We start from the raw sequence: 27,635 nt of genomic DNA, 5'->3' as shown, positions 1-27,635 counted from the left end.
TAATAGAAAAGAAGATATTCATGACTACAGACTGTGATATACCACCCATTATTTGTAAAAGACCTATGTGCAACTACTGAAAAAAATAAATAAATAAATAAATTTTAAAAAAAAATTTAAAAAAAATTAATTTAAAAAAAAAAAAAAAAACCTAAGCCCATTGTACAAACTTCAAATTATAAAAACAAACCTTTCATATTTAGATGAAGTGAATTGACCCCTTCATTTAAATCTCAAGAGATCACCAAAAGTCCAAGCCTTATGCCATAAATGTCAAAAGAAAAATCAAAATTCTTTTTCGAACAGATAAGGGGTTTCTTCTCCACTGCAGGTCTTGCTGACGAGGAAAAGTTCCCAATATAAGGATCCAGGTCAGGGACTCAGGGGAAAGAAACTATATAGAATAAAAGCACTCATACACAATGGTGTTCTATAACTTCTTTTATACATGAATACTCACACTTCATATGGGTCTCCTGGATCATATCGATTATCATAAAGTTCATAAAAAAATTGTCTTAGATACTAATGATCGGAATTGGCCTTTTCTACATATTAACAGACTTCAGAACTTTGCAAGGGATAAGAAAATTTAGACAATGTACAAAAGGCAAACAATAATGGTCAAAAAAGAAGAAAAAGAACTAACCGGATATTGATCATAAATGCAATCCCTTCGACCTTTTCCAGGTGTCAAAGGATGAGTGTGCTCCTTTACAAATTTTGTGACAACCCATTTCCCAGAACTTACTTTCCTCACCAAAATCATTGCTCTACAACCAACCCTGGTCTCGGCTCTTTGCCTTACAACTTTTTCACGTTTGTCAGGCATTCTATAACCCTCTTTATTACAAACAAGTGCACGACCAATGGCAGATCCATCACGCCTTGATCGAGAGAGTTTGCTTACACGAATTATGAATCCCACACGTGTGGCATATGCATTATAAAATGCATGAGCAGCTGCTTCTGTTTCAAACTCTTGACCCACATATGGCTCATCTGCTGGCACTACCGATACTACAGGAACTGCTTCTGGAATTATATCCCCTCGAGGAGAATCTAGATTTATTTTATCATCCAGACCCAGTTGGAATGCCCCTTCAACAGAACTACCGCCTGTTTCATTTTCATCACCTGCTCTACTAAGTTCCATCTCAGCAGAACTTCCCACCACCTCGCCATCAACATCACCATCAAGTGCAAATTCCACTGCAAAAAGAAGAAGAATTTTTATAAGTTGCCCCACACTCAAATGATGGTCAGCATAAAAACGACGGTCAGCAGACACACATTTGAAGAGACTTATTGATTACAAGATATAACAAGAAAATCTGAAGAAAGTTCATAATCTTCTGTTCAGATAACAACAATAACTTCAGAAAACAACACAATAACTGTATGAGACTTGGGCAGATTAAATTTGGGGACCAATCAGACTGCAATTTCAAATTTGTGGAAGGTTCACCATGAGCGATTCCGCAAAGTACAAACTAAAGGTAGAGATCTGGTTTGAGCTAACCCAACAGTGAGTATAAGGACAAGAAAAAAACCTCCAAAAATTAAGAGCTCCTAATTACCGATACTATTAAGATAAATTTATCCACTCTGTCGATATTAGGTTCCCGTATATCGAAAATTCATCTGAGATAAACCCCAATTCTTTGGTTGATTTCTGAAAGAACGAAAAAAGAGAAAAATAAAGTAATATTCCAGTCTCTTTTAAATGCCAATTAGGCTACCTAAAAGCAACATGAAATCAACTGAACCGATTAACAATCAAACAAAACAAGATAAATTTAATCAAAAGGTCCAAGCCATTGATTAAGAGATAAGAAAATTAATCTTCTTCTCCTCTCTTCCCACAATCCCTCACTTATCAAACAAAGTCAGTGCTCTAAATTTCCTAAATATCCATGTGTTTACTCTCACTTACAAATATCCATAAATAATTAATTCAGAAGGAAAAACAATCCAGAATCTAAAATCTTTTTTCACTACCATTCATAGTCACACATTTTCCCAGCAACCAAACAGAAAACTAAACAAAAATTTTTAAACAAAAACCCTAGAATAATCTCATAAAAAAAGGAAAAAAATTCACAATTTTTAAGATCAAATTAAATTACAAAAAAAAAAACAAGAAGAAGAGAATTACTGTAAATTCGCGAACACACTTTTGTTAGTCGATCGGGAAGGACATGGAAACGCTTTGGTTTCGAGTCTCGACGCCAGACAGAGAGAGAGAGGAGGAAGGAGAGAGGGTTCAGGTTGTAAGTATGGGGGCTCAATTTGATATGATGTGTCAAAAGCGGATTGGAAAGAGAAAGATATAAAAAGTCAACATTTAGCCTTAATCTGCTCTAGTATTGACACGTGGTTTATTGGGTGGACTTTGGCCTGCAGAATTGCAGCCGTATCATAAACCGCCCGGTCCCAGGAGGTTTGAACCCGGTTCAGTTTAGATCGTACTGTGCGCTCTCTCTCTCTCTCTGGAAATTTGTCAGTAAAATGGCAAGAGCTGTGGTTTCTGCCGCTGTTTGCAGAGCTGCTTTGGTTCTCAAATCGTCGCCTTCCCAACCTATCTTTCTATGGTAGTATGTCTGTCTGTCTCTCTCTCTCTCTCTCTCTACAACACATATATAGTCGTTTGGTTGTTGCTGCTATCCTTACAACCAGTTTTCTCTGCATCCAAACACAACCCACTAAACCCGTTAATTGAATTATGAGAAAAAGTTAATGGGTTAAAAAAAATGTAAATTCTTGAAGATAATGTTTTTGGATTGTGGAAAAAATTCATATGTTTTCACCACTTTCCTGCCACATTTTCTATCTTCCAGGTCAGGTTTTCCAACCCAAGAACCAATTTTCATTGCAACAAAACACTTGCCTCTGCCAAACCCATCATGGGTTCTCAGAAATTTGAGCCACGGGTGGGTGAATTTGGTGATATCACATGGGAAACCCAAGTTCGAGATGCACGAAATCGATCCACCAAAAAAGAAGAAGTGGCTGACCAAGAAGAGGTTGAAGCAGCAGAGAGTGAGAGAGAAGCAGGAGAGAAAAGCCGCCAATAGGAAGGACCCACGTCGGCTCGGAGTTTGGAAGAAGAAAAGGCTGAAGTTTGCAAATGCTGAGGAGAGAATCAAATACAAGCTTGAAATGGTGAGATGAATTGAACTCTTCTAGTTGTGATGTCTTTCCTATGGATGTAATCGCTTCCTTCGTCTTCTGATCATGATGCAAACAGACATGGTACGGATAATGACCATGCTTTTGTGTTTAGACTACGAATATTATATTAAAGGCTTGCAAACATAAGTGCAGTTCCACTTCACCTCTGACCGAGCAAGTATAAATCATATTTGTTCAATGGGAAGTTTATAAAAGATGTTATGAATTGGAGTGATGGTACTTGTTTTGGCTAAAGAGTGTATTCGGTTCCTGTCAACCGCCTGCGCACAATTATTTACAGGATGACGTTAATGACTTGATTTGACACCTAAAAGAGTTTCTGGATGAATTACTATTAAGGGTAGTATTGTAAATCCCAATTGATATTTTCTTATTTGTTTCTTAACTGAAATTAGTTAGAAGAGTTAGTCTTATTCATAGGATATCCTATTTTTATATATACCCATGTAATCTTATGGAGATAATAAGAATCACAATTATAATTTTTTACTTCTCTCTCTAGTTTCTTCATGGTTTCATCGCCTTTTGTCTAACGACCTCCCGATCCTACTCGCTTCTGCACCACCTCTCTCTGGCACTTGTTGCACCGCCTTTCTGCACCGCCTCTGTGCTCAAAACCCTAATTCTCACCGTCATCAATGGCAGCATCTTCGTCTCCTTCTGCTAATGGCGCGTCTCCCACCTCATCTCTGTGCCCTAATCCTTCCAACTCTTCAACCTCCTCCATTACGATTCAGAACATTGGTTCTATGGTGCCGATCAAGCTCACCACCACCAATTATCTCACCTAGAGCGCTCTTTTTGCTCCGATTTTCAGGAGGTATAATCTCACCAGAATCATCGATGGCTCTCAAGTTGCTCCGCCCCAGTATCTCTCTGATTCATCTAGAAATTCTTCTCCGAATCCGACATTCATCACCTGGTATGAAACTGATCAGAATATTCTTATCTGGATCAATTCCACTCTCTCTGATTCAGTGATCCCTTACACTGTTGGTGTGAATTCCTCTCGAGAACTCTGGTCTAAACTCGAATCGAGACTAGCGACGGCTTCCCAGTCTCACATTCATGAACTTCGATCCAGACTTAGATCTATAACAAAAGGTGATTCATCTGCTGCTTCATATCTTCAAAGAATTGAAGAAATTGCTGATGCCTTGGCCAGTGTCGGTGCTCCGATCGATGATTCTGAATTGATCTCTGTAACTCTTCATGGTTTACCTCCTGAGTTCGACTCTTTTGTTGATGCAATTCAATTTCGAATTGGATCTACTACCATTGATGAGCTCCATGGTCTCTTACTGAGCAAGGAAATCTAGATTGAAAATCGCAAGAAGACTACACCTACACCAATTCAGGCATTCAATACCTCTGCTGGAATTCTGCCTCTACCTTCTGCTCCTCCAATTTCTCAGGCCTACACTGCTCACAACTTCTCCAACTCAAATTCCTATCAAGGTCGTGGTTCCGATCGCAATTTCTCAAACCCTAGAAATTCGTCAAATCGAGGAAATTTCAGAAACAATACTCAGAGGAACAATTTCAATCGGTCCAACAATCAGAGGTATACTAACAATCGTGGATCCAGATTCAACAACTCTGGCAGAAGAACCATTTGTCAAATCTGTAAGCAATTTGATCATGAAGCTATTGAGTGCCCTCAGCGTCTAAATCCTCATTTTGGCACTCCTTCCCAATCTGCTTTCTGCGTCAATGCTTCTGCTCCTCAACACACTTAGTTACTTGACTATGGTGCATCATCACACATGACAAATTCCTATGCAAATTTGACAAATCCAGAATCCTACACTGGACCTAAGCAGGTTTACATTGGAGATGGCAAAGGTTTGCCCATTCTTCATCTTGGTTCTTCTAGTGTACCTACTACTACTCATTGTTTTGATCTTAAACATGTGTTACATGTCCCTGCATTAAAACAAGATTTGCTATCTGCAAACAAATTTATTCTTGATAATCAATGCTCAGTCCATCTATATCCTTCCCACTTTATTGTGAAGGATCTTTCTTCGGATAAGGTGCTTTTTAAAGGCCTTGTCCAAGATGACTTTTATCCATTTCACACCATACCTTCCCTTGCTGGACAACAACAACATGCTTTTGCAGCAGCTTCAAAAGCATCTCAGGATACATGGCATCAAAGGCTTGGCCATCCTTCTTTCAAAATACTAAATAAAGTTGCCTCTCATTCTTGTATTTCAGTTTCTGGTGATATACATAAGTATCTGTGTTCTAGCTGTGCTATGGGCAAATGTTCCAAATTGCCTTTCTCTGTAGTTTCCTGTTCTACAACTAAGCCCTTAGAGCTCTTGCATACAGATATATGGGGCCCTTCACCAACTATCTATGTACACGGTTTCAGATATTATATAATCTTTGTTGATGATTTCACAAAGTATTGTTGGTTTTTTCCTTTTAAATACAAATCTGAGGCTTTCTCTACTTTCATTCACTTCAAGTCCATGGTTGAGAACTTATTATGCACTAAGAGTGTTACATTGAGATCAGATTCTGGTGGAGAATTCCTTAGCACTCAATTTTCAACTTTCTTAAGGGCTCATGGAATTATTCATCAACTCAGTTACCCTCATACTCCAGAGCAAAACGGCTGTGCTGAAAGAAAGCATAGACACCTAGTGGAAACATCAAGAACTTTACTTGCAGCTTCTAAAGTTCCATATCAGTTTTGGGTTGATGCTTTTGCCACCGCTGTTTATCTTATCAACAGGTTTCCCACTACTCAAAAATGTTCTCCTTGGGAATCTCTCTTCAACAAACCTCCAGATTACAACTATCTCAAAGTATTTGGCTACAAGTGTTTCTCATGGCTCAAGCCATACACAAATTACAAGTTTGATCCCAAAAGTCAACCGTGTGTTTTTCTCAGGTACAGTTTACAACACAAAGGTTACAAGTGTTTGGATTTTGTAACCAGGAAGGTATATATTTCAAGGCATGTGCTCTTTGATGAAACTCAATTTCCCTTTCATCATATTCCCAATTCTCCAGTTCTGCCACCATCTTCTAGTTCTACCTTCAATGCCATTCCTACATCCCTAACCTTTCCTCAACCTAATCTCTCCTCTCCATCACCTACATCTTCCTCTCTCCCAACCTCAACTATAGTTTCTTCTTCTCTTGACAGTGAACCAACTACCACTGGTTCCTCTACATCTCTTCAACCCCTATCACCAATAAACACCAATCCTATGCAAACCAGATCAAAATCTGGAATTGTTAAACCCAAAGCTCTTAATGCTACCAAACATCCTATTCCATCTCACATTGCTCCAGATTATATTCCCACTACCTATCTTCAAGCTTCTAAACACCCTCACTGGAGACAAGCAATGCAGGAAGAATTTAATGCCTTACTTAGCACTGGTACCTGGTCACTTGTTCCCCCACATTCTTCTCAAAATCTGGTGGGATGTAAATGGGTTTTCCGGATCAAGAGAAAACCAGATGGCACAATTGACAGGTTTAAAGCCCGGCTTGTTACCAAAGGCTTTCATCAACAACAAGGTATAGACTACACTGAAACATTCAGTCCAGTAGCCAAACCTGTCACCATTCGATTGCTTCTTACACTAGCAGCTCATTTCAACTGGTTTCTAAATCAGTTGGATGTAAGCAATGCCTTTCTGCATGGCACCTTATCTGAATTTGTTTTTATGGTACAGCCTCTGGGATTTGAAGATTCTACAAAGCCTAACTATGTCTGTCATTTGCACAAGTCCTTGTATGGACTCAAACAAGCTCCTAGGGCTTGGTATGAGAAGCTTCACACTGCTCTATTCTCTATGGGCTTCACTGGTTCCACAAATGATCATTCTCTGTTTGTTAAAAAGGATTTAGCTTTAGTCTTCATCATCGTGTATGTTGATGATATACTAGTGATGGGTCCGAATCCTCAAGCTTGTAAAGATACTATCTCCCAACTCAGTACCCTCTTTCCAATCAAAGACTTGAGTCCTCTTCACTATTTTCTTGGCATTGAAGTCAAAAGGTCATCATCAGGGATCTTCATTTCCCAAACTAAATACATCCTTGATTTGCTCTAGAAGTCAAATATGCTTGGTGCCAAACCTTGTGCTACTCCTCTGAGCACTTCTGCCCTGGATCACCAGTCTTCATTATTATCAAATCCTTTCGAGTATCGATCTTTGGTTGGAGGATTACAATACCTCACTTGGTCCAGGCCCGATCTTTCCTTTGCAGTTAATCTGGTATGCCAGTTCATGCATCAACCTCGGCAATCCCATCTTCAAGCTGTTAAACGGATCTTACGGTACCTTAAAGGAACTATGGATCTTGGTCTCTGGTTTCCTAAACATTCCCTTCCTCTCAGCATGAATGCCTTTTCAAATGCTGATTGGGTAGGTTGTCACATTGATAGACGATCAACAGGTGGTTTCTGCATATTCTTGGGGAACTCTCTTATCAGTTGGAGTGCTAAAAAGCAACCAACAGTGGCCCGATCCTCTACTGAAGCGGAGTACAGATCATTGGCCAATGCTGCCACTAAAATTACATGGATTTGCAAGCTGTTAGTTGATGTTGGTCTTGCCCTGCCATGTCCTCCCAAGCTTTGGTGTGATAACATCTTAGCTATCTCCCTTGCTCGGAGTCCTATCTTTCATGCCCGGACAAAATATGTTGAGATAAACTATCACTACATTCGGGAACAAGTCTTGTCTAAAGCTCTCTCAGTTCACTTTATCTGCAGTCATGACCAAATTGCTGATATTTGTACTAAATCTCTCTCAAAGGCTCGGTTTCACCTTTTCCGGGACAAACTTTCACTTAGAGTCCCTAAGCTTAGTTTGAGGGGGGATATTAAGGGTATTATTGTAAATCCTAGTTGATATTTTCTTATTTGTTTCTTAACTGAAATTAGTTAGAAGAGTTAGTCTTATTCAGAGGATATCCTATTTGTATATGTACCCATGTAATCTTATGGAGATAATAAGAATCACAATTATAATTTTTTACTTCTCTCTCTAGTTTCTTCAATTACCACCCATGAGACATATTCATCGTGCCATTGATTTAGTCCCTAGATCATATCTTAATTTCCTAATCTTCAACATTATACAATGAACCCTAAGGGGCATTGCAAGCTGAATAGGCAAGTAGAAGGTATTTTATTCTATTGATTTAGTCCTTGTGCAGTTTCTGAAAGTTTGGAGGACTTGCAGAAAGCCGTGTTAATTAAAATAGACAGTCAACTGTAGGTTTCCAATTCGGCCATTCATATGCTTGAGTACAGATATGGTTCTAGTTTGAAATTTCTGCTTTGAAAGTATGGAGGACTTGCAGATATAGCTCTTTATGCGCTTGTAGCATGTCTGGATTTATATTAATTAGTATGAACTAAAGAACTGAGAGTGAGAGGGTTAGGTAAAGTATATAATTTTTTCTTTCCAGTGAAAGTGTAATGCATATTGCGGCGTTTCTTGATTCTTAGAGTTAAGGAAACTTTATATCAACCTTAAACAATGCTCTTTCTCTTCCTTGCAGACTAAGTGCTTTTTTTAAGAAATGTTGTCTCTGCACAAGGACTTGCAACAAACTCTTAGTAAAGTCAAAGCTATAACGAGTGTATTTTTCAGGTTCCTAAAAGAATTTATAAAATATGGAAAAGACAAAGCGTATCGATTGACTATTGCATGCCTTAGTTTATTAAATTGAAATATATGCTCTCACATATATGCCAAGTTTATTTTTTTTTATCTACCTAATCTTTAATTTTTGTGACTTTTTTTTTTCTTTCTGTTCAGGCTAGAATAAAGGAAGCTTTGCTGAATGAAAGACTTAAGAGGTATGAAATTCCAAAAGTCCAGGGTCCTGATGTACAACCAGATGACATGGCAGGCGAGGAGCGTTTTTATATGAAGAAAATGGCTCAAAAGAAGTCTAATTATGCACCAATTGGAAAACGAGGAATTTTCGGAGGTGTTATTCTTAACGTGCATATGCATTGGAAAAAACATGAAACCGTCATGGTGATTTGCAAGCCATGCAAACCTGGCCAAGTACATGAATATGCCCAGGAAATCGCTAGACTGAGTGATGGGAATCCAATTCAAATAGTTGGAGATGACACCATAGTATTCTACCAAGGAAAGATCTATGTCATGCCAAAAGTTATGTCAACCATAAATATTTTGTCCAAGAAAAAGGTGATTTTTCAAGCTTCGTCTATTCAGTTTCTTTTCTCTCTTTTGTATAACTGTATATAATTTTAAACTCAAATTTGTTGCATTTTCCATATTAGTTTGAAATAGGAGGTGTGATCCATTGTTACTAGGTAATGCAGTTTCACATCTTCCAGTTCCGCAACTGTTTTGTTGTCATACAAGTACCTGAAAAGGAGTATCTAATTCATATAGTCGACAGACAGTTACCTATTGCAGTCACTTCCACATCAATTTCTCTCTTACTTTCTTTTTTATCTGCTCATTTAGTTTTGTTTTGTTTTGATCTTTCATTGGAATATTCCATATTGTAGCACGTAAAACTTGTCAAGTATCAATTAACTTAATTCTGGTCATTTCAGTATATCCTTCATTAATTTTAGTTATTAATGACTGTCGGAAATGTACCATATCTTGAGGCCAGCTAGAGGTCTGTCGACTCACGGCCTGCAGGTATGTCTTGCCTGGCCTGGCCTGTTGATTACCTTGTCCAGATCAAGTTTCTGATCTATCTTGAACCAAGATTGCAGAAACTTTACAGTCCAACCATGAAACTTTTCACCGGAAAACTTGATTTAAGGTACTTGAACAAAAAGTTCTCTTTGAAAATGATAATTAGTTTGTTCAGCCGCTTTGACAAGCAGGCAGAGGGCATGGTGCTTTACGAACATCTTGTCTTGTAATGGAGCTTGAAACTAGAGTGGTGATCTCTCAATATTGAGTCTGTTTTCCCCTGTTTACAGGCACTGGAAAAGTTTAAGTACGAGCAATCCCTCGAGACAGTGCGGCACTTCATTGCTGTTGCTGAGAAGGAACTGGAGCTCTATTACGGACATTTTGCAGTTTATGGTGACCCAAATGACAGAAATCCCATTTCAATCTTGGATAGTCCAACAAACAAGACCAGGGAATCAGGGAAACTTAAAATACTAGAAAGGTAAAATGTAGATTCCACTAGTGATTTCTTTTCTGCGAGTCTTTCAGAGATAGAAGCAGTTTCCTCAAACACAGAACTATCAGAAATTGAGGATTCTGAAGATGACAACTCGTCAATAAATGAATCAGATTCTATAGATGACAGCATATTTGATTCCGACAACGAAACAAGATCTTTGAAGAGGAAAAAGAGCACGTCAGCATTGGATATTAGGTATGGGAGAAAGGACCGTAGACGAGAAAATTTGATCCGAACCTTAATTCCATTTTACATTTTGTTTTCCTTTCCCCTCACCATTGGAGCAGTGAGGTAAGGTTCCTGGTACTCTGACTCATTGTGCATTTTGGTTAGGGAGATGTGGATTATTTATTTGCACTTTTGTATATAATGGATTCCTCTTTGGTGTGTGTGTGTATATATATATATATATATATTTTGAAAGATAAGGAGGCATGCTTGAAAGATTTTTCATATTTTTTGGTCAAAGTATTTTTGAAAAATAAATGTAATTATTTAAGCATCAGAGATATTTTTCAATTAAAGCAATTTGTTATTCTTAGTGATGTCCTCTGTCTTGCTATTATTTTCACCAGGAATAAATGAGTGCATGCAGAATGCTTTTCTTTTTCTTTTTGAGCGACAATAACAGCTGCCTTGTGAACCGATAAAGAAATAGGCTCCGACACGGTTTTCAGTTCTTCTGCAGCAGAGCCAGGACCCCTTCTTTCCTGAATGCTTTCTTTTTAGAACAACAATAACAGCTCCTTTTGAAACTATAAAAAAAGAGGCTCCGGCACAATATTTCAGTTCTTTTGCAGCCGAGCAGGCCCATGACCCGATCTAGGGGTGGGTTCAAAAAACCGGACCGAGGTAAAAAAAAACCGAATCGAAAAAAAAAATCGAACCGAAACTGTCAAACCGAACCCAATATATTTTAAGTATAAAAAAACAATTATTACTCCTAAAAGGGTTCGAACCGATTCCCACTTGGCTGAGTATCTTCCAGATAAACCATTTTGACAGCAAATTTTTTCTTGCCAATACCATTACGAGTAGCATATTTAAAACAAGTTGAATCATAATTGTTTAATAGGTTATCAATTCCCATCTTTCATCCAATCCCCATCTTTTATCTTTCCCAATTCACATCTTTCATCTTTCCTTAACCCTAGCCGAAAAAAACCATCTTTCCCAATTCCCATGTTTCATCATCCTCTTCTCTCTCTCTCTCTCTCTCTCTCTCTCTCTCTCTCTCTCTCTCATTCTATTTAACTTCATCTCTCTCACACTCTCAGAGAGTACTGCAATGGCACCCATAAGTCTTCCCCTAGATTCAGATTCCACCCAACGGATGAAGAGCTTGTTGCTTACCATCTAGATCGAAACATCAATGGTCGCACCATTGAGCTAGAAATTATCCCAGAGGTCGACCTCTACAAATGTGAGCAATGGGATTTGCCTGGTATGCACTTGATTTTGTTTTGTTCGATCTGCAAGATGGAGGTAAAGGTTTAATTTTTGGTTTTCTGGGTGAACTGGAAAAAAGCATAAATTGTGTGTCTTTTTTTTTTTTAATAACTGATGTTGCAAGTTTGTTAATTCATGTGTTCATTATAGGAATGCTTCATGGATTTGACTACAAGTTTGTTAATTTTAATAACTGATGTTGCAGGTTGATTTCTCACTGAGAATGTTCAAGGCAGGGAAGCATGTGCTTCAAGCTTCAAATTAAAAAAAAAAACATGGAAAAAATTGAACCGGACCGAAACCGAACCGAAAAAAACCAAAACCGAATAAAAAAAAAAAAAAAAAAAAAAAGAAAGAACCGAACAGTAACTTCGGTTTGGTTTTCGATTTTGGCTAAAAACTGAACTGAACGAACCCCTAACCCTATCTGTCCTCACTTGTGACTTTCAGATTAAATAAATTAAGAAAAAAAAACTCAAGAATATAAAATACGTGCATAAAGAAAAATAGGAAAACTAATGAAAAGGGCTTGAAAACTTTGAGTTTTAATGATAAGGACAAAATAAAGGGTAAAGTGAATAGTATCAGGTTTGACTTTTTAGTGTAAAAATGTGGTTTTTCGTTAAAGTGAACAGTACCGCGGACTTTTCGTTAAAACTACCAAGAAAAATATGGGAGGGCAAAAATGGTTTCTTTTACTGACAATTGGTTACTAGAGATTGAATATGTAAATTTTTTTTCAGGTTGTGCATGAATTTATAAATTGGGAAGAAAACTAAGAAATCAGCCATTATTTAAAGAGAGCTTTCCCTTTAAATAATAGGAGTTTTAATGAAACGGGTTTGGACTAAATTCATCTTAATAAAAAATCATCTACTAACTTTATTTAATGTAAAGGGACTGAAATTTAATGAAAAATGACAAAACACAAGCCTCACATGTAAAAAACAAGGCCATGTGCAAATGTGACAGCCCGTCCTGAATTATTTTTATCGGTGGTGTGAAAAGTCTAAAATGCCCTTGAGCGTTGGGTTGTGTTTGTGAATTAAGCTAAGGTTTTGGACCAATTAAGTTCATTTCCTAACTGATTGGCCCCAATTAGAATTTTTTAAGTTATTTGTCTTTGGTTGGAGACCAATCTGGTGTTGGAAATAGGCCCTGAAAGTCAATCTTTGGAAAAAACCTTTCAGGACAAATGAATCGATGTATGGATGACTCTTATACATCAAATGGCAAAGACACGAATTAGGACTATCTCAATAAACGATATATGTCCTAAATAGTGTATCCATGGACAATGGATCGATTGAAGAAGTAATCTAATGATATTAGACTACAGAGACCTTCTTCACATAACCATTATGTCAAAAAGGTTCCTAGTCGTTGGATTGTCGGAGGGAAACTGACAATGCTTAGACCGGTACATACTGTGTCCGCTTCACATGGAAGAATGGAAAGTCTCGTCCCATTTGTGTAGTGACACTAAGACAAGTATGTAGGTGCTCATTAAGAGAATGAGTTCACTGAACACAATCGAACGAGAGTACTTGCATGGAGGTCTACTCCCATGTCAAGTAAGTAACTCTAATGGTTGGAATAATGTAAGTAGTCCTTTGACCTGAGGCATCGTCGTTGTCTTGTGGCTAAGTACTTAATCTTTGATTATGTCAAAGTCACCCCATTCGCGGATGTCCACGGCATAATTGGGGTTAAGCCACTTAGTCATGAAGGCAAGTGAATGCGCAACAAGGAATCTCTAATCCTCGATTAGAGAGGAAGAATACTCTAAGATATGATTCGGGAATCTTCGGCCGACGTATCCAGCGTAATAAAGGAAAGTGTTTCTATACGACTCAATAGAATCATATAAGAAGGAATAATCACATTAGGGGTTTGACATAATATATCCATACCCTAATAATGTGATTGAGAGTATTGTTTTAGAGAAGGATCGAATTGCATTGTAATTCCAACTGAATAGGTTCTCCGAACAACTTCTACATTAGCTTGGGTAGCTATGACATATGGTTAGATGTCACTCATAGCTTGTGAGTTCTTCTAGATGATTAAATGTAGTCATCAAAGAAGAAAGGTGAATTAAAATGAAGTTTTAATTCACTAAGTGATTGGATTAAATATAATCAAATGAATTGATGTCAATCACCTCACTGCCTTGCTAATTAGAACCTAAAATGATTGTAAACCGATACACTCTTGTAGTGAGTGATTAATGGATGATGGAAATAATTAATTGGATTAATTAAGTGTTGTGATTAATTTAGAAAGTCTAAAGAAATCATAAAAGCGATAAAAGATCGTTTTGGGCTTAAAGAAACGTTCGGGTTTAATTGGGCCCATTGGGCCTAAACCCATTGGGCTTTTATTCAAGCATTGGATGACTTGAAATAATAAAAGCCCAAAGCCCAAACCAAACACTAAAGGGCCGGCCACTTAAAGGGTTTGGGAGAGATGTTTAGTCAAGTTGTTGACTAGGTTTCTTTTTGTCTATATAAGGAACTTTATAGCACAAAGTTCATTAGGGTTTTTGTGTGTTTTTGAACAACAAAGAGGCAAAAGAAAATAGCTCTCTAAAACCACAAGGGCCGGCCACCTAGATGGTAAATTAACTAACAATCTTTCACCCTTTTGGTTATTCCTCCATCCATCTCACTACACTAGTGGGTGTGGATCTTTAGAGGTCTTCTCCTTTGGAGACTAAAGGAGAACCTTGGAGCACTCTTACTAACAAAGTGGAGGAGGCAAGGAGGGAGGCTAGGCTCAAGGACTTCAAGGAGCAAAGGGCTTGGAGGTGGTCCATCCTTGGTCTAAAATCAAGATCAAGAGGTATAGATCTATACCTTCCCTTTATTCTTAACTTAAATGTTTTAGATGCATTATATATAAACCTATGAACTTTGAAGGGGATTTGCATGACTATAGCTTTGATATTATTTGATAAATTGCTTCCGTTGCTCATGTATATAAATTTTGATTTGTATATGCATGCTAGTCATTTATAAATCCCATGTGTTAAGCTCATAATTTTCCCTTCAAGTGGTATCAGAGCCAAAGGTTTATGTATAATGTGTCCTTTAAGATTTTATGCATATGGGTATTAATATTATGTATGACATAATTATTGCTTCATTCAAAATATGTTTATCTTTTGTTTTTCAATAGTTGAAAAATGTTAGTCAATAGTTGAGAAAGATATGTATGCAAAAGATGTTTTGTATGCATGAATGAAAATTGAGTTTTGAACTAGTTTGAGATATTATTTCTTCATTTAAAGTATGTTTATCTTTTGTTTTTCAATGGTTGAAAAATATAAATCAAGAGTTGAAAAGATATGCATGTAAAAGTTGTTTTGTATGCATGAATGAAGAATAAGTCATGAACAAAATTTTGGGGTTTTGTTCTTTATGGTTGGCACGGTTTTGGGGAATTTTGGGCATGTGTTTGTGTTTTATTGTAAGACACTCACACATCATTTTAAAGCTAGAAAGTAGAAACCTTGTCACTTTAGTTTTTGGGTTTGAAAAATCACCAAGAATACACAAATCTTGAAAAAGTGTTCATGGTTTTGTTCTTGGTGTTCATAGTTTGGTTTTGGGTGAAAATTGTTTTATTTGGTTTTCATGCATAGTTTTATGGTTTTGGATGATGTTCTTACCATCCATAACCATATTAAAACTTATAAAACCCTAGACTTGTCTAGGAGATTTCCATCACCTTTTTCATTAAAGTCATTTAAACCAAAACCAAGTGACATGCAAATTTGGATTTTTCTACCTTGCATTGAATTAAAGCAAGATGGGTGAGACTTCCCATCTCCCCTTAATGTGGCCGGCCACCCTAGTGGATTTATCCACTTGGGGGGTCTTTTGTAATTTGGAAAAAGATATTTTATACTTTTGAGTATTTACGGTTTGACCCCTAACTTTTTCTTATTTGCATTTAGGCCCCTACTAACTAGAAAGTTAAAATATTTGATTTTAATTTTGTTAGTTATTTAAACTCATAATTCTATTATGCCCATATGCACTAAATCTAAATGTTCATGTTGCATTCCATTTTGATTATTTAATGTGATTAAGTAGTTAGAAAAGGGTGACTATGGACTTATGCCTTAAACGATAATTGAGCTATGAGATAAGGTGCTAAAATCAAATTGTTTGAACCTTGGGAATGTGTTTTAATTACTGTTTTTAATGGACCTTGTCACATTTGACATTAATCTATCTCTCCCTCTTAGTATGTGTAATTTGTAGGAATTTGTACAAATCGGTTTGTAATTCTTATTATTTCTTAATCTCTTTTAGTTAGTTGATTCCCTCTAGTGCTAGACTAGAGTTTCTTTAACTATTGGTAAGGAGACATAACTAAAAGAGGGTTTTGACATGAGATTAAAGATTAAATGGGTCCAATGCCCTAATTAGCAATGAATGATTGTCTTTCATTTCTAATGGCTCAATGAAAATGTTTTAATTGGATTGAAAAACACGTAATTAAATTGACACAACCTCCCCGAGTTTATATTCAACAATGTTGGCTCGTTGTTGCAATAACCTAATAAGTCCATGGTCATCCAAGAGCCTAAGATAACTATAAAGTCCAATTTCAAAGGAATGCAAAAACCTTAGTAGTAGTAGTTACTTCTAATATTTGAAAAATTAGTTTTTGATATTGATTTGTTTTTCTTAAAACAAATAGTGGGAGTATCATACGCTACTAAACTATAATGAATACAATTAGTAGTTATATATATCTCCAATATTTTGAAAAATGTTTTGATATTGATTTGTTTTATGAAAACGAATAGTGGGGATATTATATGCTACTAATTTCATTAATGTTGGACTAGTAGTTGTAATAGGACATTATTTATTTGAATATGATTAAATAAATAAAATTGATGAGACCTTAAAATCCCTCAACCAACATACAATATTAAGTTGAAAGCGTAAGAGTGCTTTGAACACTTTTTCGTGGCCTTCCACCGTGGTAGGCTCCAATCGTTTATGACTTGTACATCGCCTTCACCCTATCATGGGGGAGTGCAAAGTGCATGCTTATACTCAGGAGGAGTTTATTTAAAACATTTGATGAGGTTAAGGTAGACAACGAGTGTGGCCAACATCGTATCATCGTGAGGTCATGCTTGAACCCCTATCTAAACCGGCATGGTGGGAAAGAACTTAACTAAGAGAAATAATGCCAACATCGTATCATCGTGAGGCATTACTCTCTAGAGGCCAAAAAGATGGGTAATCACAAGAAGTTGTTGTGAATGGGTAATTGTACCCTCTCATTATTATTTTTGCTAGCCAACATCGTATCATCGTGAGGTGGGCTTGGTAATAGTGAGCCTCCCATAACCCGCTAGGAGCTTTCTTTGAAAACTCCCGGATTCCATCTTGAGGGATATGGAATTTGCCAAAAATGGTGTGTGGTGTCATTCGGTTTAAAGACCCGAATCGTTTGACTTAATCAACAATCAAACTAATTATTTTATTGTTTATGTATTTAGATATGGTTGGAAGCACACTCGCGAAAATACTCGACAAACATTGCCTATAGGGGCACAATTTCCCATCATGGTATCGTAATGTCAAGATTCTCCTAACATTGGAGAAGATTGTTTATGTACTAGACAAGGCTCCACCTCACATACCTCTCCGCCTTGGGGCTACTGAGGATGAACGTGCTAAGTTTGACAAGCACGTTGAGGATGACACACAAGCCAAGTGCTATCTGTTGGCTTCCATGAATGAGGAGCTACAGAGACAGCACAAGGGCATGGACAGTGCATCTTCCATAATACTCCATCTTACGGAGTTATATGGTGAAGGGACGCGCAACCGTCGCTTTAGCACTGTTTGTGAACTTGTGAAGACCAAGATGGTCAAGGGGGCTCCAGTGCATCAACATGTACTGAAGATGATAGGATTCATTGAACAATTGGAGAACCTTGGTACTCCACTTGACGGGGAATTGGCCCAGGACTTCATATTGGCTTCTCTTTCTGATTCATTCGCGCAGTTCGTAATGAACTACAATATGAATAAGATGGATAGTACTCTCTCTGAGTTACTAAATATGTTAGTAACTGCCGAGAAGACTATGAAGAAAGAGAACGTTGTAGGGACTTCTGCAGTAGTCTACAACAAGCCATCCTCTTCCAAGGCCAAGCCGCAAGGCAAAGGCAAAGGGAAGGAGAAGAAGCCACCCACTCCTAAGCCGAAAGGAGGAGTGAGGAAAAAGGCAAAGGAGCCCAAAGGGACTTGCCACCACTGTGGAAAGGAGGGGCATTGGAGGAGGAATTGCAGGTTATACCTTGCAAGTCTTAAGGACAAGCCACAAGGTATGGTTTATGTTCTTATATTCAATTCTAAATGTTAGATTTTCTAAATATTTATATTTGATATAAAGAGCGAATCACTTGTATAATTGTATATAGGTGGAGAAGCCAAGTAGAAGATGAACAAGCAAGGAAAATGTGGTGAAGGGTTCGGCCACTATATTTTTTGCTTACTACTTAGGAAGTTTGTTAGGCATTAAAGATTGTCTTTAAACTTTCTTATTTTGTTAAGAACTTATTATGTGGCTTCATATGATGGAAGACCACTATTAGTGCCTAAATGTATAAAGGTATTTATATTAGTCTCTAAATGTATAGAGCTAATACTTTTTGTATTAAACATTATGAATGTTTGAAATATCATATTAATGTAATGTGAAGAATGCCTTTTTAATATACTATTTCCTTAAAGTAGTGTTATGAATTGAAAATTGTCTTGTTGTATCCTAGTTGAGATACAAGAGTTATATCACTTATTGTAATGTGATAACCAAACTTTAGATTTATCAATTATGGATAGATCTCACATGTAGGACATAAAAGGATACAATGAATCTTTAGATTTGGTTCCATTTGTCTACCTATGAGTTCTATATGAATTGACAAAAGTCTAGAGTATCCTTTCTTGAAGAAAAGGAAGATCACATTATAATGATATAAGTAATAAGAAAAACGTTTCTTATATGGTTATCACTTGAAACACAATGATCAAGATCACTCTTGATTCAATTAGTAATTTTGAACAACTAATTGGGCATTCTTTAAAAGGTTTTAAAATGTCAATTGTGTTAGTGATTAAACCAAGAAAGAAGTGTCTAAATCTATAAAATGTTTAAAGACTTTAGTCACTTAATAACAAGACATTAACTTAGTGAAGATTGAAACAAATAAGCTTGAAATGTTTTAAAGCTACTACACAATGTCTTCTTCCAATATACTCCACTTTCATACATTTTGAATATATGAAATGATTTCTCATTAAAGTCATGAGAAATAGTGGGAGGTGTGAAAGTGGATATAAACTTGAATATGATTGGTTTATAGTTGTCTAAAGAATAATAGTATTTGACTATTATTAAGAGTTTGCAATTTTAATTGTTAAAAGACTCAAGCTCTTCAAAACGTTAAAATTCTATGTTGTGTGACATTCTAAAGAATAGTCTTTGAATGTTGGTTTCGTCAACCTAGCATAAAATGGTTATATGTTGGGAGTTGTCCATAATTCTCTTTTATGAGAACAAGCAAAATAACCAAGCATATGGACAAGTTGATGAAACAAAAGGGAATAAGTTTCAAAATGAGTCACAACATATGGTTTAACAACAAGACAAACCAAATTCAACATCTCATGTAACAATATTGCTCTATGTAGTTTTAATAAAGAATTATATCAACCACCTAGAAGGAATGGTTGAGTTTCTATATCCTTAGTAGGAGCCATGCTTCCACTAAAGACTTGGATAATTCTTATATGACTACATTAAAGGTCTTAGTATGACTAAAACTTGAATTATGGTGTATGACAACATATAATTTAAATGAATAGACTTAATGAAACAAGTCACACATTTCAAATGGAATTACTTGAGAAGGAATTCTTTTGTGTGAGATTCATTTAAAGTTAGTGGGAGCAATATGCATTCAAATCAAGAAAATATAATTGTTAATTTTGAATGAATGCTAAGTTACAACAAGGCCAGTGGGAGTGATGTCATAATTTGAGCAACAAGATGTGAATAAAGTCTATTCGATAGACTTGATAAAACATAGAGGTTACTCGAAAAATGACAAAACATGACACGGTCAATTTTGAAGTATAGACTTGAAATTGGACTTATTGATATAGCAAGGCTATCTCAATAATGTTATATGGGAATTAAATCTCAAATGTTGTAGATTTAAGAAAGCATTTTCCTATGCGATAGGAAATCACTTTCATAACCCTTATAATGAATGTGTCATAAAATCACAAAAGGGACACATGTATTGATTTGTGAAGTAGATATCCGAAAGTGAAAAACCACAAGGGTTGTCACTATAAGATATTACTATATCCCAGGATCAGAACCAAAGCAACTGAAAGAGTATTATTGCCTTTAAGAAAGAAACATCAGAGTGGGACTCTGGAAGCGTGCATTCACTTAGGTTGTTAACCAAAGTGAAAATAAGCCATTTTAACAAATGGAACTTCATAATGGATGAAGTACTAATCATATGAATGATTGTTAGTATTGTACTACAATGGTCTCAAGGTTGGAGCAAAGTTTGTATAAAGTATACAAACGAAATATATGTCGATATATAGTTTTAGAAACTGCTTCAAAAGGTGTTTTTGAATGGAAGGGGTTCTTTTAGAACCAATGATTGAATCCAAACCATAAGGTCGTTAGTAGGGTACTACGACGTAATGGGGCGATAGCTTAAGCCATGGAATCAAGGTCTCATCAAAGTATTCGAACACAAGAAAGAGACATCATCAAAAGTTTTTGGAAACATTTGATAAGTAAATCCCTTTTAAATAATAAAAGGGATTAATACATAACCAAGTTAACCTACGAGCATAAGTTCTCTCAACAAGATGTATAAGATACACTAGTGATTGACTTTAGTGCAAGTGGAAATATGCCCTGAAAGTCAATCTTTGGAAGAAACCTTTCAGGACAAATGAATCGATGTATGGATGACTCTTATACATCAAATGGCAAAGACACGAATTAGGACTATCTCAATAAACGATATATGTCCTAAATAGTGTATCCATGGACAATGGATCGATTGAAGAAGTAATCTAATGATGTTAGACTACAGAGACCTTCTTCACATAACCATTATGTCCAAAAGGTTCCTAGTTGTTGGATTGTTGGAGGGAAACTGACAATGCTTAGACCGGTACATACTGTGTCCGCTTCACATGGAAGAATGGAAGGTCTCGTCCCATTTGTGTAGTGACACTAAGACAAGTATATAGGTGCTCATTAAGAGAATGAGTTCACTGAACACAATCGAACGAGAGTACTTGCATGGAGGTCTACTCACATGTCAAGCAAGTAACTCTAATGGTTGGAATAATGTAAGTAGTCCTTTGACCTGAGGCATCGTCGTTGTCTTATGGCTAAGTACTTAATCTTTGATTATGTCAAAGTCACCCCATTCGCGGATGTCCACGGCATAATTGGGGTTAAGCCACTTAGTCATGAAGGCAAGTGAATGCGCAACAAGGAATCTCTAATCCTCGATTAGAGAGGAAGAATACTCTAAGATATGATTCGGGAATCTTCAGCCGAAGTATTGAGCGTAATAAAGGAAAGTGTTCCTATACGACTCAATAGAATCATATAAGAAGGAATAATCACATTAGGGGTTTGACATAATATATCCATACCCTAATAATGTGATTGAGAGTATTGTTTTAGAGAAGGATCGAATTGCATTGTAATTCCAACTGAATAGGTTCTCCGAACAACTTCTACATTAGCTTGGGTAGCTATGACATATGGTTAGATGTCACTCATAGCTTGTGAGTTCTTCTAGATGATTAAATGTAGTCATCAAAGAAGAAAGGTGAATTAAAATGAAGTTTTAATTCACTAAGTGATTGGATTAAATATAATCAAATGAACTGATGTCAATCACCTCACTGCCTTGCTAATTAGAACCTAAAATGATTGTACACCGATACACTCTTGTAGTGAGTGATTAATGGATGATGGAAATAATTAATTGGATTAATTAAGTGTTGTGATTAATTTAGAAAGTCTAAAGAAATCATAAAAGCGATAAAAGATTGTTTTGGGCTTAAAGAAACGTTCAGGTTTAATTGGGCCCATTGGGCCTAAACCCATTGGGCTTTTATTCAAGCATTGGATGACTTGAAATAATAAAAGCCCAAAGCCCAAACCAAACACTAAAGGGCCGGCCACTTAATGGGTTTGGGAGAGATGTTTAGTTAAGTTGTTGACTAGGTTTCTTTTTGTCTATATAAGGAACTTTATAGCACAAAGTTCATTAGGGTTTTTGTGTGTTTTTGAACAACAAAGAGGCAAAAGAAAATAGCTATCTAAAACCACAAAGGCCGGCCACCTAGAGGGTAAATTAACTAACAATCTTTCACCCTTTTGGTTATTCCTCCATCCATCTCACTACACTAGTGGGTGTGGATATTTAGAGGTCTTCTCCTTTGGAGACTAAAGGAGAAACTTGGAGCACTCTTACTAACAAAGTGGAGGAGGCAAGGAGGGAGGCTAGGCTCAAGGACTTCAAGGAGCAAAGGGCTTGGAGGTGGTCCATTCTTGGTCTAAAATCAAGATCAAGAGGTATAGATCTATACCTTCCCTTTATTCTTAACTTAAATGTTTTAGATGCATTATATATAAACCTATGAACCTTGAAGGGGATTTGCATGACTATAACTTTGATATTATTTGATAAATTGCTTCCGTTGCTCATGTATATAAATTTTGATTTGTTTATGCGTGCTAGTCATTTAGAAATCCCATGTGTTAAGCTCATAATTTTCCCTTCATCTGGACCACACACACATACCCTCACCCTATCCTGTTTACCCTCTCTCCTCCCTCTCGCATTTTCGACCATTTCCGTACAATTGTATGGACAAACCTTGAACCTTCACTTCCATCCTCATATCAAACCTATGGAGACCATTTTTAAGTTCCTTGCGAGCCTAGGAACCCATTGATACTATTATTTGGACGTGAAAACCTCGAAAACCCAAGAACCCAAGAACCCCGATTTGGAGTATTGTTCATGCACTCATGATTGTGAAGTTTTCAAGGAGTTTTAAGGTCATAGGAAGCCTTAAAACACCTTCACGATGCTCGGAGAAGAAAAACGAAGTGTTTTGGATGTCGAGAAGTTGAGTTTGGCAAGTTTCAAGTTTGGTCGGAATATCGAGGTTTCTCCGGCGAAATCCCATGATTTCAGGGCTTAAAATTGGTAAGGTTTTGTTCTTCTCATTGTAAGCTTCATTTTGGTACAAATTTCATGAATTTTGGTTGAGAAATGAAGAAGATATTGAAGTTCTAAGATTTTCCAATTTTCGAGGATCGTAGCGGCACTAGTGCCGGACTCTGGTGAACCAAGGAAGAAGGAGGAGAATATTCCATCAAAGTTGACGGAATATTCTAACACTGTCAGGTATAATTAACGGCATATTCTAGTTTTTAACGGAATATTCCCTAACGGCGTTAACTATTCCGTCCCCTATGCTAGGCACGTGCCTGTGCGTGAGCCGAGTGTCAGGCCGTGCCTTGGCCGGTGCGTGAGGGCGCGTGGGGTCATGAATTTTTTTTCTAAAAATATGGGGATGTTACTGAGGTTTAGTAGGTCATGGTGGTATATTCAAATACCCCATTTGAGCAATGTATGAAAAGTTATTTCCTAGTTTTGTGTATGTGCTTTAAATAACGTTTATTCAGTTATTTCGCATATAGGTGAGACCTATCCTGAGGACGAGCACCATCAATCGAGGCTCGGGGGCTACGACCCTTCAACATATTAGTGAGTGGGCTTTTGGTTTTCCATATAGACCTATATGCTTGAGATTTTCCCAGAAAATGTGTTTAAATGATTATACGTTTTGAAATGCCATGCAAAGTATCTGCCTATTTTATTTATGCATTAGTAGTTGCATATATTTATGATTGGTGCTGCGAACACACGGGTAAGTGCCAGGTAAGTTCATAAATTAAAGGTATGAGATTGCTTCAGTTATGCAAGATATGATGTGATGTATTGAGAGCTCATAAACCTGCACCCCGATGTTAGTGCTCCCGCCCAGAGTTAATGCACAGTCCTTCACATGATGTTCACCTCTGTTTTGTGGTGAGGGGTTAGAACTATTGAGAAATGAAATGATTTTGAAAAACTTCGTTTTTGCACACTCACACTTTTTGTTTTGCGGGCTCCAGGTTTTAGGTAGAAGTGCCTTGGTGGCTCACGGGGATTTCAACAGTGGTTCTGACAGAACATCATAAATGTAGGATCACCTTTAGGTGTTGTATAATTAGTACTTGTCCTGCTTGACTGCACGTAGGCTATTTATGCTCTGATTGTGTATTTCACACTTAATCTCGCACTTACATCTTATCTTATCTAGTACTCTAGTTGATTTGGTTTTTGTTTATTTGTAATCCCTTATATCTCTATTGCTTCCACACTATGCACATGGCTTCGTCACCCTCACGTGACCGCCAGCATGCGCTGATTTAGGTCGGGGTGTGTCAATTTGGTATTAGAGCCTAGGTTTGCAGTCTTGCATATCTTGTGAAATTTCTAATTATTTTGATGTCTTCTGTTAGAACTATGCACATTGTAGAGATCCACACCCTTTTGTTGAGCATAGTTTCCCTGATATAGCTCAGTTAGGGGAAGCTATAACTAATGCTATTCAGTATTCGCTTCGTCCTCCCCAAATGACAACTCTCGAGACTGTGTATAATTTGAAGCTGAATCATTTTATGGGGAATTAAGGACAAGAAGGAGCGGAGAAATGGACCAATCATCTTGAGAAGACTTTCCGTGTAATGCAAAGTCAGGGGATTCTTCCTCCTGATAGGTGGGTCGAGACGACTACCTGGTTTTTGGGTCCGGAGCCTGCATCTTGGTGGAGACAAGAGTCTTATCAGTTGTCAGTAGAGGAAATAGCTAACTGGGAAGTGTTTAAACAGTTGTTTCAGAAAAGGTTTATACCCCTGAGTATATTGATCGCGAAAAGCAAGAGTTTACTCAATTAAAGCAGGGGAAGATGATGGAAAATGAGTATTATAGAAGATTCACTGACTTGTCTCGCTATCATCCGGAGGTTGCTGCTAATCCGGTTGAGATGCTCCGTCGTTTCAGGTTGGGTACTAAAAAGAAATGGCATTCTATAGCAACCTTGACTCCCTGTGTTACTTACCAGGAGTTTTATGAGATTTTGTTGAGGATTGAGAACTCAGAAAATATGCCCAATGAGAGTGAAGATGAAGAAGAAAAAAATGGGAATCAGAGGCGAGATGATAAAGGTAAATGTCAATCTTCTTAAAGACCTCGCAAGACTCAGAGCTTTAAGAGGAGTGGTGAAGGGAATATTTTTCGAAAACATGTTCATTTGAATAACATCTATAGCATGCTAATAACAATTAAAAGGCGGAATCATGCTTGCATGCATTCAAAAACAAAACATTAACCAAGAAATTCAAAGCCTAGTAGATTGGTGAACCATTAATCAACTCAAAACAAAGTGAGTTGAGATTTATACCTTTGTAGATTCCTCTTTGCATAAGCAAAGGCTAATCACCCAAAGAGAGGGCCTTCATTCCTTGCATCTAAAACCTATGGATTTGGATGGAAGAATAGGTTTCTCCAAGTTCCCAAAATTGAGAACCTCTAAGTCTCTTCACCAAGGAGAGATTGGAGAAGAAATGAGTGACCTTGGAGTAGTGGGATTGCAAGATGCACCCCCAAGGTGGCTGGGCTCTTTAGAGAGAAATGGAGAGACAAGTTCTCACCAATTTTCTCCAAAACAAACCCTAATGAATTTTGGCTATAAAGTCATATTTATACCTTTATTCATTTGAGTGGCAAACTTGTAAATAAGTCCAAGTTCACTACCCTAAACATCATGGCCGGCCTTGGGGTATTTTTGGGTTGTTTGGGCCTTTGTGAATCATTATTCATTAAGTTGTCATACAACTTAAATTAATGGGCTTGACGTTCGAAGCCCATTGGGCCTTAAGGTCCAAAACTATCCCGAGGTCTTTAACGAACTTATTCGTTTGATTAATTAACATATTAATTAATCCTTGCCATAAATAAATGATTAAACCATTTAATCATTCTTACTCATCTCCATTGTTTCTTCAATCTCCTCCTTACACGGTGTGCGATCCATTAGGTTCCTTTTAGCGAGGCAGTGGGCGATTAAAACCATTTTACATCGATTGTGAATTGAAACTTACTTTCAATTCTCCCTTTAGTGATTACACACATTTAGGGCTTCCACAAACCATGAGTGACACCTTGCAGCATATCATGGTTACCCAAGCTAATCAGAAGAGGTAGAGAAAACCTATTCAGTTTGGGATTACAAATGCAATACGGTCTTTCTCTAATACAATACTCTTGACCACATTGTTTGGTTTGATAGTTTATTTATTCATGTCTACTATCCAATGTGATTCGTGTGCTTATATGATTACCTTGAATGTGATTTGGAACGTTTTCCTAAATCTCATTCATACTTTGGCCAAAGATTCTTAATCATATCATAGAGTATTCTCCCTCAAACAGTTTGAAGGTTAGAGATCCCTTGTTGCGCATTCACTTGCCTCCATGACTAAGTGGCTTAACCCCAACGATGCCGTGGACACTTCAATGGAATGACGTTTGACATAATCAAAGATCAAGGACTTAACCACAAGACAACTGTGATGCCTCAGGTCAAAGGACTACTTTGCATTATCCCAACCATGAGTTCTCATGTGACATGAGTATGAGAACTCTTCGTTGATCGCGTTCAGTGAACTCATTCTCTACTGAGCACCTACGTACTTGTCTTGATGTCACACACACCAATGACTCGAGACTAGTCACTCTCCCTGAGAGAAGACATAGCACGTACCGATCTTGACGGACTGTCAATGCCCAATTGGCAATCCTATGATCAGGAACATTTAGGATGTGTCTACGAAAGAATGGTCTCATGAATCTAACTTCATTAGATTACATTCTCCCAATCACATATTCCTTGGACTTTATCGTTTAAGCATATAACATTTATATGAGACGGCTCAAACAATAATCTTTGCCTTTTAAAGTTAAACTAGATTAGTTTAACATGTGAAATGTCCGTAAAGTATCATCATATGATTGGGATTTAGGGCACATTTCCAACAAGTGGAACTAGTTCCAGCTCTTCTAGTGGAGGTTTTAGTACCACTGGTCAGAGGAGAGGTGGTAGATTTTCAGGAGGTCCTAGATTCCAGAGGTAGGGAGATGATGGAAGAGGAAGTGCTCATTTGTGCTGCAGATGTAATAATAGGCATTTTTGGGAGTGTAGAAGAGGCAGCAGTGGATGTTTTACTATGGGCAGATGGGACATAGAGCTATAAATTGTCCCAAGAGTCAGCAGAGGCCCCAACAGCCTTCTATGCCACCACCAGCGCCGATCCAGCAAGTTCCAAGGTTTAGTAGTTATAGTCAGATGGGTCGAGGTGGTGCTTACCATTATTAGGACGATGCCGCTCCTTATGTTTCAGGGCAGTATCAGTATTCGCATGATCCTTATTACCAGAGTGTGTATTCTCAGTATCCTGGAGGGTATACGCAGTATCCTCCCATTCCAGTTGGTGAATCTCAGTGGTACCAGGGAGGACAGCCCCAGCAGGTAGAGATTACTTCTAGTATTGCAGGATCTTCAAGGCAATCTGGTCAGCCAAGTCAGGGGCGAGGTGTGTAG

The 27,635-nt window shown here is 37.3% G+C and overlaps 1 protein-coding gene and 1 pseudogene across 3 annotated transcripts in view; one reads left to right on the top strand and one right to left on the bottom strand.

Annotated features, from left to right (window-relative positions):
* LOC126596593 (protein FAR1-RELATED SEQUENCE 5-like) overlaps positions 1 to 2,682 on the bottom strand; it is a 5,390-nt gene extending 2,708 nt beyond the window's left edge. For 2 of the 3 annotated variants that reach the window (XR_007613999.1, XM_050263225.1), the window contains exons 1-2: positions 2,159 to 2,682; positions 650 to 1,212 (exon numbers count right to left, since the gene is read on the bottom strand). Coding sequence is in view for 2 of the 3 variants with exons in the window: in XM_050263225.1 (XP_050119182.1) it covers positions 650 to 1,212; position 2,159 (564 nt within the window). In the remaining variant the exon portion in view is untranslated. The remainder of the gene's footprint in view (positions 1 to 649; positions 1,213 to 2,158) is intronic. The other variant, XM_050263227.1, reaches the window with a different exon arrangement.
* On the top strand, positions 2,480 to 27,635 carry LOC126595449 (uncharacterized; annotated as a pseudogene).

This window comes from Malus sylvestris, chromosome 13 (assembly GCF_916048215.2).
Source record: "Malus sylvestris chromosome 13, drMalSylv7.2, whole genome shotgun sequence".
Classification (NCBI taxonomy): Eukaryota; Viridiplantae; Streptophyta; class Magnoliopsida; order Rosales; family Rosaceae; genus Malus; species Malus sylvestris.
The sequence above is the reverse complement of the archived record's forward strand: the minus strand, read 5'-3'. Positions and strand labels throughout refer to the sequence as shown.